Source organism: Microcaecilia unicolor, chromosome 7 (genome assembly GCF_901765095.1).
Source record: "Microcaecilia unicolor chromosome 7, aMicUni1.1, whole genome shotgun sequence".
Taxonomy (NCBI): domain Eukaryota; kingdom Metazoa; phylum Chordata; class Amphibia; order Gymnophiona; family Siphonopidae; genus Microcaecilia; species Microcaecilia unicolor.
Window position 1 is genome coordinate 200,078,152 of NC_044037.1, and position 14,278 is coordinate 200,092,429.

Consider the following 14,278-nt stretch of genomic DNA (forward strand, 5'->3'; position numbering starts at 1 on the left):
AGTGTAGTTGAGTACAATAGGTTTTTGGTGGATTTTGAAGGGCTTACCATACAATATAAGGGGTAATGGTGAGATGTGTACATGGCATCTTTTAAATGAAGCCCATTATGGTGCCCCCTAGGGTGCCCCACTGCTCTTCTGGAATGTCTGTATGGTCAGTGTACTAAGAATGCCCCTCCCTCCCCCCCATACATCCCAGTGGCTTGGTTTTTATTGCATTTTTTTCCCATGGATTTATTTTTTCTTTTTCAAAAATGGTCCAAAAGCTAGATGCACTGAGCACACAAACATCTAGCAAATGACCATTTTCAAAACAAAAAGTTGGACATTTTTCTGGTTTGAAAGTGGCCATGTTTGCTACTGGATTTTTGGACGTTTTTTGTGGAACATCGAAAATCAGATTTAGACATCAAATTGAAAATGCCCCTTATGTGTTTCAGAGTTTGAAGGGGTTTGCATTTCAGGGCTAAAGGCTCCCAATGTTTATTTTCTGCTAGCTATTGGTTAGTGTGGTTAAACTTTCTTAAAACACTCAGGATGTAAGATGGTAGGGGACTAGATAGGTCAGTGAAGTGGCTGAGGAAGCCTGCCACCTTTAGGTCAATGGTTGAAACCTGACTTAGCTTGATAGTAACTGGATGTTATGATCAGTGAGACCTCTGCTAGTACATGGGAAATTAGTTGTAGGGGGAGGAGGAGGCAATGCTGGGTTCCATCTCAAGTTCCTCAAAGAATCCTAGGAAGCATGTAGGATTGTAGGCTGGTGGGTGGTGATAATGCATGGCTAGTGCAGATGAGTTTGTTTTAAGATTGTAGAGGTCACATGATGCAATGAACAGAGCTGAACATGTTTAGGCCTGTTCCAAAGCATGCCTTGTCTTCCTGGGTTTTTCCCCCCACAATTTAATTAACTTTCTGTACCACTAAACTACATGGCAGTAGTGTAATAATGAAGATCTTTTGTTCTCCAGAAGATGGAGGTATGACATTAAAACAGTGGGAAAAAAAAAACAAGGAGAAAGGCTGATCTCTATATCCCAAGATAGCAAGCACTTGTATCGGATCCATATGGACAGTGGAAATTACTGCCGAAGTGATTGTGGCAGTGGAGAAGGCCCTTGACAAAAAAAAAAATCTCAACTGGTTTTTGAAATACTAGAATCGGTGCACAACCAATTGGAAGGCTTCAGTTCAGATTTTACTGGCTGTCATCAATGAGTGGTTAAGAAAACAGTGCATCGGGCAAAAGAGGGACGCAGTGCCATGCATACCGAGCTTCCACAACTTAAGGAGAAGATCAGCAATTTAGAAAATTAGTTCCAAAGAAACAAACTGAGACTAGTGGGCATCTCTGAAATTATTTTCAGAGGTGGAACTACGAAACATCTTAGAAAAATAGCTTCAGGAGAACATAGTTGAATAATACAGCAGGCCCATTCCACATCAAGAGTGCCCACAGGTTAGACCTGAAGTGAGATTATAGCGCTAGGCCATGAGTGGTAAAATTAAAGTTGTTAAATTTTGCCCATAAAATGGACATCCTGCAATTGCTCCACAGCAGTAAGACTTTAAACTATGAAAGCAAAAGAGTATTATACTTCCAAGATTACTCTACACATGTTTCACAGCAGAGGAGAGAATCTTTACTGCTTTGCTCTAAGCTGGTTGAATTGGAGTGCTGGGACACATGGCCAGCAGTGCACAAAATGAGGACCGATGCTGAAAACGTCCTTCTGAGGAGTTGGAGATATGATGTTGTGATGTCATTCATAATATGGTGGCTTCTAGGAAAGGGAAAAGGGGATGGCATTAATCAAAATGGTTTACATATTATATACCGGCACTTATTTTGTACCTGGGGCAATGGAGGGTTAAGTGACTTGCCCAGAATTACATGGAGCTGCAGTGGGAACTGAACCATTAGGCTACCCCTCCACTCTAGTAACATATAGGGGAATTCTTTATATGGCATCTAGCATTATGCACTATTATAATGGAAGCAAGGCACCGAAACATCCCAAAAATGACAGATCAGTGTAGGCTTAGGACAAATCTGAGGAAATACTCTCACGGAAAGGGTGGTGGATGCGTGGAATGGCCTCCCGGTGGAGGCTGTAGAGACAAAGACTGTGTCAGAGTTTAAGAAGGCATGGGAGAAGACACATGGGATCTCTTAGGAAAAGGAGGAGTTAGTGGTTACTGAGGATGGGCCCTGTTATAGAATAACACCTTTATAGAATACCATTCGGCACCCTTTATAGAATACCATCCTGAAGTGCCCTTTATAGAATACCATTTGGCGCCCTTTATAGAATACCATCCTGAAGCACCCTTTATAAAATACCATTCGGTGCCCTTTATAGAATAATATCCTGAAGCACCCTTTACAGAATACTATTCAATGCTAGTTTTTCAGCCTCATATACCAAATCCAGCCTATAATATACAACTTTTGAGGGGTTTTTTTTTTTTACAGTTTGAGACAGCAGCAGGGGCATTTTATGTCATCAATTGCCAGTCTGGAGTGTGGATATCATGCAGATGCAATGTGTCCCTTCAGACCAGATGGATCTGAAGCATGCTGTTAAAGTACTGTAAAAAGTGGAAATAAGCTCTAACAAACCTTAATTTTGTGTTATTTTGAGAGCTTAATAGGAAGTTATAAGAAACCAGACCTCCCATTTACTGGCATGTCTATTAACAAAAGGAGATGATGGGGTTTGGTAAGGGAGGGGGTAGTAAAATAAATATTTGTTGATCTGTTGTTTAGGAATATCTAAATGCTGTTTATGGATGAATTCTTGTTGAAGTTGGATTTGGTCATTGTGTTCTTTTGCTTTAATGTACTGTTGTATAAATTATCAATAAAAAGATTTTTGTAATAATTAAGCTGTATGTTAAGATACATAAATAGATCAATAAATAACATAAATGGAATCTATTAATAATCTTGGACACATGGACCATGGATCACTAGATTGCTCATATACCTGTTTCATGGCAGGCCTAAAACCAGGCTTTACACATTAGCCTTTGGAAATTAGAAAAGGGTTGTGAAACGAGTGTCTTAGGAGTATTGATAGTGTTACATTTTGCCATTTTTATTCTACTTTTGCTATTGTTTTATTATTTTTAAGGGATTTGAATGGAGTACGTTGGGATTAGACATTGTTTTGTATTTCTGGTCATTTTTATAAACCATTCTGATTGTCTACTAGAAAAACCTTTTATCAAATTGTATAAATAAATAAATAAATATTGGCTATTTTTTTCCCTTTTTGGCCTTAACACCGGTTCTCATGGGTGAGAGTGGTGCCTCAGTGACTACTCAGCTATTCTTCTTTCTCTTCCTTAGCTCTCCTGGCTGACCCTTTGTTTCATATACTTTGTGTTTTTGTGTTCAGTTCTGTTTTATACTGCTTCATTCTTGTTTTATGGTAAGCCACTTTGATATTGTGGTATATCATTATTACATTAAATTGCATTAAACTAATGGGGGGGGGGGGGGATAATCCTATAAAGGGGTGCCTACCTGGAGCTTAATCTATAAAGGCACCTACTTTCCTTTATAGAATGCTGGTATAGCAGGGCAAATATTTGCATATAACATAGACGCAGTTATAGAGCTGGAATAAATGCTCATGCCTAAGTTGCTAAAAACCATGTGTAAACTGTAACATTCTGTAATGTATGCATTCTGTGCCCATCTTCAGACTATACATCATGGTGTTTAGACACCATTAGCACATAGCCAAAATATTGGTGTTTATGCACTTATGTGCACACATTGGGGCCCTTTTACTACAACTTAGCATGTACTAAATGTTGTGCATCCTATTTATACCTATGGGTCACGTAGCATTTAGAACACACCAATGTCTGTTAGCACGAGTTAAACGTTAATTAAAATTCCCATAATGCATGTATATGCCAGGATTCTGGTCATTTACATATGTTCTTTGCACCTAAATTTTGGCACCCTCTTTATAAAATTACACTCTTACTCATCCCCTGATTCTAGAAAGTTGCACACCCAAATTTGTGAATAACACACAAGTTATAGAATAAGGTCAGTCACACATGTAAGCTTAATAATAAGCTAATAGTTGGTGTTAATACCCAATAATAGACTATAATTGTACTTAATAGGCACTAATTGGCCTTAATAGTCATAGGCGTAGTTTGACTGTTTCATTTAGGGGGCAAAGCGGAGCATATTAGCATATTCATTTGCATATATACATATGCAAATGAATATGCTAATATGGAGGAAGGAAGGAAGGGAAAAAAAGCTGGCTTTTTTTGGGAATAACCATAATGAATATGTATGAGATATCAAGCCAGCTCTTTTTCCCTTCCTTCCTTCTTTCCTTCTTCCACTCCAGTAGTATTTCCCCACCCCTTTTCCCATACCATGCCAGTGTTGACCTTAGAAATGCATAAGCTCTATATGTAGATCCTTCAAGAGGTAGTGTGTCATGATTTAGGCTCTACACCCTTTCTGATGTTTTGGTGCCACCTCAGTAAAGCCAACACACAATCTCTCCACTGCAACACACTATACACAAACTTGTGCAAAAACACACTCATAACCTTACTAAACCATAACAGCACTAATTCCAAGGACAGGACGAGCTGCAACCTTATGCGTGAAAAGGCAGAACTGTAATTACACCAGGCTCTAAAACACCAATACACTACCTCGTGAAAAACACATGACACAACAGACATGACACAAGGAACTAGAAAGCAAAAAATATGAAGGCAAAATACTGAACTGGAAAGTTAACTCGATGTCAGACTCAGCATGCAGCAATACCAGAAAAATTGAAACTTACATGCAAAATTTCACAGAAAGCTGACATATTCCAATTAATAAATTCTGAATAAAATACTTTTTTCTACCTTTGTTGTCTGATCATTTAGTTTTTCTATTCGCTTTGGTCCCAGTGTCTTCTGTTTTATGCAGTGTCTTCTTTCCATTTGATATTCCATTTAATAGATTCAAAATAAAATACTTTTTTGTACCTTTGTTGTCTGGCCATTTTACTGTTCAATCATGCTGGTTCCAGTTTCCTCTTTTCCTGTCTTTCTGCTAATTCTCCTTCAACTGCTTGCTGTCCATTTGTCTTTTCTCTTCTCTCCTGTCTTATTCCATTCCTTCACTACACCTACCTTTGACACATTATTTCTTTTTTAGCTGTTTCCTCTGTTTTTTTTTCTTTGCTGCCTCTCTGTTCACTTAAATTTCACCCTCGTCCTCATCCTTCTCCTTTTTAGTTTTCAGCTATCAAATTCCATTTCCTTCTCTCACCCACTAGCTGCCCCATTTCTCTTCTCAGTCCTTCCTCCAACCTTCCATTTCCTTTCATCTTTAATCAACTCTCCATTACCACATTTCTCCCCCCCCCCCCCATCACTATCATCCTCTCATTTGTTTCCTTCCCACCTCCCCTTTGGCCTCTCCCAAATAGTTCCACCATTTGCAGCATCTTCCTCCCTCCAACCTTCTAGCCCAGCACGCCTGCTCCCTTTCTCTTCTTGTAGCCTAATATCTCCCTGTCCCTTCCACACACACATCCACACCCCAGTATCTTCCAGCCCCCCCCCCTCCCTGTGGTCCAGCATTTCTTCCTGTCTCTCTCCCCTCCCTCCAATTGTCCAGCATTTCTCCCTCACTCCCTTCTGTCCCTGGATCCACAATCTCCCTCTTTTTCTCTTTCCCCTCTAATGTATATCTATCCCTCCCTCTCATCCATCCCCATGTACAACCTCTCTTCCCTCCTTCTTCTCTCCCACTGCCCACATCACTCTCAGTATCTCTCTTCCTTGCACCCTGGGCCCAACATCTATCTCTTTCGTTCTCTTCCTTCCCCTTTTAGCATCTCTCCCATCCCCATACAGCATCTCTCTCTGTCTCCCTCCCTCCCACTTCCATGTTCCAACATTTCCCCTTTTCTCTTGCTGTCCCTCCCTCCTCCTCCACATCCAGTATTATTTCTCCCTCTCTCTCCCCCATGCATCTCCCCCCACCAACATTCCCCACCTCTCTCGCTCACCTCTACCTAGCATTACCCCATCACCTCAACAGTGCTCCTGTGACTGTCTCTCCCTGCCACCAGCCAGCATGCTGCCTCGCTCTTCCTCGCCGGCGCTGCCTCGGTCTCTGACTCCCTGCAGCATTTTTGTCCGTCGCCGTCAGCGCTGCCATGCATTCTCACAGGCAGCCTCGTTCCCGCTCCCCTTTGCGGCTTCCACTCCTCCGACCGGCTCTCTCTGATGCACTTCCTGTTAAACAGGAAGTGCATCAGAGAGAGCCGGAGGACGCAGCAAAGGGGAGCGGGAACGAGGCTGCCTGTGAGAATGCATGGCAGCGCTGACGGTGACGGACAAAAATGCTGCAGGGAGTCAGAGACCGAGGCAGCGCCGGCGGGGAAGACACAATTAAGCCCCGCCAGTTCGCCGGTGCGACTCGTTTGGGGGGGCAATGCCCCCCTCGCCCCCCCCAATCTACGCCCATGTTAATAGTGACTATTCTATAAGTTGTACATTCAAATTCCAGAGTGCAACTTCAAAGGGGGCATGGAGATTGGTGCGGCATGAGTGGGTCAGGGCATGTCAGGCAGAGTTATAGAATACTAGCGTATACGTGTCTAAGTTTGGCATGAAAATGCAGACTTGTGCTAGTATTCTAGAACAGCAGTTGCACACATATCTGCCGTCATAGAATTTGTGCTTAGTGTGCATCATCCTGGCGCCTACATTTCAGCAACCTTTTGAGAATGTACCCCTTAGTGCTAAAAAAAACTGTTGGTGGATAAACACATTCTTTTGGTTCTCTAAGATAGCTTTTCTTTTCCCAGCAAATTCTGAGTGATCTTGGATTTTAACTTCCTTCCGATTGGTCGCCCTGTGGTGAGGTGCCTTGTAGTCTTTGATGCTTATCTTCCTTTTTGCCACAGGTACTCAGCGTGCCAATGCCCGAGCTCCAGCTCCTTACAAGCGAGATTTTGAGGCCAAGTTGAGGAACTTCTATAGGAAGTTGGAAACAAAGGGATATGGACAAGGCCCTGGGAAATTAAAGTGAGTAGAAACTTCCTGTTAGACACCAGAAGCCACGCCCCCAAGCCAGCAATGGATGTGCTCCTTCTTCCCCTAGTATACAAGGAGATCAATATGCAAAAGCATTTATGCACTCAGCAGAGAGGTTGACTGCATAAATGCTTTTTAAAAACAGAATACTGGAGGTGCTAGAATGGATCATTCTGGATGTATAAACTATTATATTTGCTCTGTTATCCATCCAAAAAGAAGGTGAGATTTAGGGTATTCTGGAGGCGGTGCCACTTACCCATGTAACTTGTATGCCTATGTGGTGATATTTGACCTCTAAGGAAGCAATTGTAATAAGGGTGTGTAAAGTGAGTTTTACACATGGAAAAGGCTTTTTACAAAATTGCATGGCCTTATGCATCCGCAGAATTGTGTGCTATAAGTTCGCACGTTTATGTTTATTAAAAGCTTGCTATACCGCATTCTGTTAACAGGTAGGTCAAAATGATTTACTAAAATAGTGAAAAGAAAAGAACCCCAGAAATGTTTATAAAATACTAGGGGGAAAAGTGGCGCTAATCATGGATAAATTGAAACTGCAGATAATTATATCTGTCTGAGAGCGACATAAATGTTGATATGTAAAGTACACGTGTAGGTGGGTATTTTATAATGTAGACATATAAATCATGACTCTGCCCACAGTCTACACAAAGTCAGCCCCAGAACATCTCTATACGCAGGTGATGTAAAAGTATGTGTCTTCTTGTCACCATTCCTGGGGTAAAAAAAAAAACTATCAAAATTGTGGCTGTATTGCATCCGTGTACATTTACACCAGCTCAGGAGCAGATGTAAATGTATGCAGCTGATATATGGGCATAGGTGTGTACTTTGTGACTCCACTCAACCCAGACTCTTCTCTCAAAAAGGCTTACAAGCCTGTTTGTCATAGTGCATACTTTATAAGAAGCCTTTTACATGTGTACAAGAGCATTAATGCACAAAAAAAGCCTTCATAAAATTACCTCAAAATGTAAACTCTGCTACCAACAGAAAAGAGTTTTAATAAAAACATGTCACAGCAAACGTGTAAAAAGTACACCTACTTTTACCCAATCTGAACACAGGTGTCCAGAGAGGGTTAGTTTGAGCAGAATGGAGGCAGAGTTGTGATGTATGCATGTATATACATAGAGTGCATACACACATGTATTTCAGAACAGGTGTAAATGTTTGCAGTGTTGTTTATGCATTTTGGGGGCTGGATCTGGGAGCCTGTTTTATAAAGGCACAAAGATGCTTATTTTCAAACCAGTAGCATTCCTAGCTTGTTCGCCAACTGAGGTGGGTCATCGCCGCTGCGCCCCCCCCCCCCCAATCCCATCGTGTTAGCCCCCTGGTGCATCAGTCCCCTAAGGCACACCCCACTAACTTTCCTCCTAGCAAGGGGGTGCGCAAAGCATGCACCTGGCTTTCAGCTCTGCTGGTCCCCTGCCCCCTCTGACATTACTTCCTGTTCCGGGGCAGGGGGGCCGGCAGAGCCGACAGCCGCATGCCTGCTCCGTGCACCCCCTTGCTGCCTGCACCCCAGGGCAGACTGCCCCCATCAGCTTGCCCTTGGTATGCTACTGGTTCAAACCTTTTTTATTAAAGAACAGTAACATTTCACTACAAGAAAAAAGATTCTGCAAAATGCTATACAGGAACATCAGGAAGCTTGGACTCTTATAGCTTCTCAACACCCTATAAACAAGTATCACTGTCCCAAGACACAAAGATGCTTAAAATGAGCACTTTTCTGGACTTCTCACATAGGCTTCTATTACAAAATCAAGCCCTGAAGGGTCAGTTCTGTCATTTGGGTCATGTTTATAAAATCAGGTTTCTATGAACACAGAATGGAAATCTTTTGAAAACCAGGTCTGCCTTGTAGTAAATGATCCATGTCTTGTGCTACTTCCTCAGGAAGTGACAGTGTTCAAAAACATACGCTTGCTCTGCAGATTAATCATCCGGAGAGACCATTTATTGGAAGATGCATTCAACCAAATTATGGGTTACTCAAGAAAAGATCTACAAAGAAATAAGCTGTACGTCACATTTGTAGGGGAGGAAGGGTGAGTAGAAAAGAGAAGTGGCTGTGATATGAGTTGCATGCTGCCAGTTGTGTGGCATGATGTTTTTCCTGACATTTTGGTGGTTAAGATTAAAATAGACTTGACTTAGTTCTTGAATATGCCAGAGACTTTTAATACCTCTAAAAAGCAACAGTAGAGAAACAACTGGGGAAAGCATACAGAGCGTGGCTTATGGAATTCTTTACGCCTCATTGCATATATATGTGTGTGTGTGTGTGTGTATATCTTTGTTTTGTATGGTTATCTGTTTTGTGTGTATATCTTTGTTTCGTATGGTTATCTGTTTTGTGTGTATATTTGTATGTCTGTATATCTCTTTTGTTTGTGTGTTTCTTTGTGGACTGGTATCTTTAAGTGTGTTCTTATGTATACATATGTTTGTGTGGCGGTGCATATATGTGTCTGTGCATGAGTGGGCATGTTAGCTTGCCTGTGTCTGTATGTGTTTATATGTGTGTTGGTTCTCTGTCTGTGATTGGAAGAGAAGATAAGAGGAGAGGACTGTTCCAAAGGTGCAATTCCCTAATTGCCATGTTGTCGGGCCTCAAAGTATGACAGGATCACACCCTTCTTATACTATCTTCACTGGCTTCCGATTGAAGTCAGAATAAAATTTAAGGTCCTCATTTTGACTTATAAAGCACTACATTTCTCAACCCCATCATATCTAGCAAATCTCACTATACCGTACTCACCGACACGTATACTTCGGTCACTTACAGATAACAGATTAGTAATTCTGTCACCCCTAAGGGCTAGAAGGGAATCCACGCAAGCTTCAGCTTTCTTTTTCTTATCCCTTACACTATGGAACTGCCTTCCAAAAGTAATTAGAATAGAAGAATCATATACTTGCTTTCGTAAAGCTTTAAAAATGTATTTTTTCCAGACTACGTTTGAAAACACCGCATGACAAAGGGAAAGAAAATAAAATAGATATGAAGGATGTTCAATTTCATAATGTAGCATTATAATTTTGGTTTTTTAGTATGAATGACATCATATTTGTTTAGTTCTTCAGTATGGATGTTTTTGTGCTTTCCTATCAAACTGGATTTCTTAGTTTATATTTTGTGTTTTAAATGTATATTTTTTACAATGTAAACTGTTCTGTTTTGCTGATGCAATAAGTAACGGCATAGTAAATAAATAAATGATAAACGATACTATGAATCAGTGCGTGTATCCTGCATCTGTTGGAACTGCTTTTCCCATTTGAGGGGGTGGTTTAATTTCTTTTCCCATCTTTCACCATATACAGAAACTTCATTTCTGTAGCACAGAGCTCACCAATTCCCTTTCTGTACCTAGAGCAGCCTTTTGGTGCTCTGCCCTCACAGCAGTTTGCATTGGCTGGATCTTGCCCACAGTTGCCACTCCTAGTTACCCTGGAAGCAGGCAGCGCAACTCATTCACACAGATAGGCGGGTTGGAATCTCCATATAGTTTTTAAACTCTGAAAAGTGCCCAGACATATTAGCCATCCTTTTAGCTTCTGGACATGAATGTAAAAATCAGTAGAATCCAGAATAAAGCCAGACAGTTGCCAATCCTAATTTTCTGAGTCCTGGACACATCTGACAAGACTCCAGGGGCATAGCTACTATTGAGTGAGCCTGGCCAAAAGTTGGAGGTACTTAATGGTAAGGACTGCTTCTTCCATCCTGAGGCAAAAGCACAAGAATGCCCCCCTCCTAAAGAATGGCTGACAGAAGCAGGAGAAACAAAATAGCAGCACAGTGGCTTGGAGCCATGCATATGCTTGGTGTCTGCTGGTCTTTCCACCTCTGACATAAGATGTTATGTCGGAGGGGTCAGGACTGAAAGACACTGAGCACATATGTGGTCTCCAAGATGCCACAGTACCATTTTCTGTAACAGCGATGGTGGAGCTGTAATGGGGAGATGCTGGACTTATTGTGGGGGAGGGGTAGAATGAAAGACCAAGGGGGATGCTAGACATGGTGGAGATGGAAACGGAGATGGGAGAGATTATGGATATGGAGGAGATGGAAGGGGAGATACAGACATGGGGGAGGTGGAAGGGGAGATTGAGATTCTGCGGAAGTCTTGTGAGGCCACCACTTGAACTCTCGGCTGCCATTTTGAATCGGCACCAGGAGAAAGACCACCAGGGCACCACACTAAGGTAAAGGGACAGGAAAGATAGGACGCCTGTCCGCCCGCAAATCTGGACAAATGTGCAGACTGGCAAAACCCGCCCGGTTGCCCGACCGTGTCCTCAAAAAGAGGACTTGTCAGGGTAAAACTGAACATATGGTTTCCCTAGGCACACAGGAACATATGTTGCCTTTCTAAAACAGGTGCAATGTGTGGATCTCTGTGCTTTCACAGCAGGCTGCCCTGTTATAAAATAATTCTCCCTGTGCGTATCACTGCATGTGTCAATATTCTTCATTACTTGACTCGTGCACCAAAATACAACATGCCATTTTGCACCTATGTAGCAGTTATATTTAAGGGAATTTTCCAGAATTGCAGGCTGGAATGTTCTGAGTATCAGCTTGTAAATAAAGTGAGGCTTGTACCTCACAGATGCCAAAACTGATAGAGCCATTTTAAAAACTTGCTTCAGAGAACAACCACCAACTAAACATTTCGGTGGCAATTCACGGTCTGTTCTCTGCCTTTTCTCCAGTGAAAATCAATCATATGATCCAACGATTTTAAACTGGTCACCTTTGATGAAGATTGTAAAATCATTTTTTCACTGCAAAATTAGTTTCAGATGCTTCCATTTTTACCACTCTTCTTTTTCCCCCCTCTCTGCCAAAATCATGATGCATACATACTCCATTAATCTGCCTTGTAACAGAATGTACCAAAGAATTCAGTCCAGTATGGGACTCCAGATCTGCACTGAATTCATAAGGTTACCACCTCTTTTTCAAGAAATGCAGTGTACTGCACAGAATTGCCAAAACAAAAAAAAGAGGATAAGCAAAAAATGTTTGTCATGCATGAATCTGTTCATCTCCGTCTCACGTGCTTGCTCTCTCAACTTTGTTTAAGTACTCATTTGCTCTAGCTGCACAAACACTGTCACATGATCTTGCCTCCTATTTTTGCCCTCTCTTAGGGGTCCTTTTACTAAGCTACAGTAAAATGGAGCCTGCGCTAGCGTCAGCGCATGTTTTTGACACACGCTGAGGCTCCCTTTTACCGCAAGGCTGTATTTTTTCCCCGACAAGAAATGGCTGTGCAGTAAGTTAACCACTTACCATGCAGCCATTTCAGAAGGGGGGGGGGGGAGAGAGCACTTACCGCCACCCACTGAGGCGTAGGTAAGGGCTCCCACACTAACCCGGCAGTAACCGGAAACACTTTCTTAGAAAGAATATGTTAACTTGCAACATCACTGAATTTACAATATCTTCATTTGAGTTGTATTTGTTAACCCAAGACAAGCTAATGCCAGCTTTACAGGCATCAGTGTCTATGCTCCGTTTCAGATAGCACCAACGTTTTTGTGCTTATTCTTTCTACCCCGTGTAATTTTGGAGGAACATCTGTATACGTCACTTTGAAGACCCCTGAGGAAGGCCTATTTGGCCGAAACACGGACCGTGTAGGGTCCTAATAAAACTATTTTGGTGCTCTTACTCTTTGTGGTCTTCAGTCTGGTCCTTTTGGTTTCTTCCGCTCTTCTTGTGGTTGCTTGTGTGCTTTGCGGGAGATTTGGATCCACTTTTGGTTGGCCTATGACCTTGTAGCATGCAGCTATCTGTGGGAGGGTTTCCACTTAGATCACGGAAGAGTTTCATTTCTGACCAATTCAGATTTGAATGTTGTCATTAGAGGCTGGAGAAAACTGCCCTGGTTACTTAGGGGCCCTTTTATCAAACTATTGCAGTTTCCCACCCTGATAAATGTGAAGTATAAATCTCTTCATTCAATTGCCTATAGATCCATACAATGTTAGAATTCACTTCCTCTTGAACTGAAACTGACTTGAAGTTTCGTAAGTTGCTAAAAACACATTTGTATTCTATATATTTGAGCTAGTGTCTGAGCTTATTTTAATTTTGGTATATTGGATGTTTGTTTAGGATGATGTTACTTCCTAGGGTTGGCCTAGCTTCTTTTGTATTATAATCTGCACTGATCCCGAAATGGTTTGAGGTGGAATATAATTTTTATTGTAATAATTGTAGGCGGTAAGGTCTCAGGCGCTAACCACTCACTGATCAGTCAGCGTGTGACAATATAGCTATGCTAAGCAATTAGTGCAGAATACACTCACTCTACACCCCCCAGATACACTTCCAGTGCAAAAAGAAAATCAATTTTATTTTTTAGCGCATGGGTAGCGCGTGCACATGTAAAAATTACCATGGGACGCCTGAGCTTGCTATTTTGCTGCAGTAAGCACATTATAGTACATCTTGCAGCTTAGTAAAAGGACCCTTGGGCATCAGTTTAACCCTGCTGTTCTCAGCCTCCTTTGAGAGAATATTGGGGAGATTTAGGCTTCTCAAGTAGCAATAAAACGATATAGTTGACAAAAAGCTATTCATTAGGCCTCAAAGTAAGTTATTCAGGGTTAGTAGGGTATGATTGAATTAGATGTTAGGTTGTTTTCCTGCTGTTTCCTTTTTTTTTTCGCTTTGCTTTTTTTTTTTTAGCGTCTCATGAACGTGGTGATCACACCCCTCTAATTATTATATTCTTCATTATATATTTTTTGTAATTTAGGGCCTCTTTTATCAAGCTGTGCTAACGGATCCCAGTGCGGCAATGACAAAGCCCAATCACTTTGAATGGGCTCCATCGGTATTACAGCGTGGGAACCATTAGCGCAGCTTGAAAAAAGAGGCTCTAAATTTCCTTCTTTTTAAAAAGTTCTATATTAATGGCAATATTATGGTACAAAGTTTATTCTTTGTGTATAATTTAAATTGCATAAATATACATATTTTTATAAAACAGTACTTTTGAGTTCTCTGTCCCTGGGGGGCTCACAATCTAAGGGGTATGTTTACTAAAGTGCGTTAGCATTTTTAGTACACCTGTAAATTTAAGGCGGGTTAAACGCCTAACACGCCTATACATTTCTATGGGCT

The 14,278-nt window shown here is 41.5% G+C and overlaps 1 protein-coding gene across 3 annotated transcripts in view; it reads left to right on the plus strand.

Annotated features, from left to right (window-relative positions):
- The window catches only part of HECW2 (HECT, C2 and WW domain containing E3 ubiquitin protein ligase 2), a 535,594-nt gene that overhangs the window by 475,975 nt on the left and 45,341 nt on the right, over positions 1-14,278 (plus strand). For all 3 annotated transcript variants that reach the window (XM_030209455.1, XM_030209456.1, XM_030209457.1), the window contains 2 exons: positions 6,963-7,083; positions 9,060-9,173. In XM_030209455.1, coding sequence (XP_030065315.1) covers positions 6,963-7,083; positions 9,060-9,173 — 235 coding nt within the window. The remainder of the gene's footprint in view (positions 1-6,962; positions 7,084-9,059; positions 9,174-14,278) is intronic.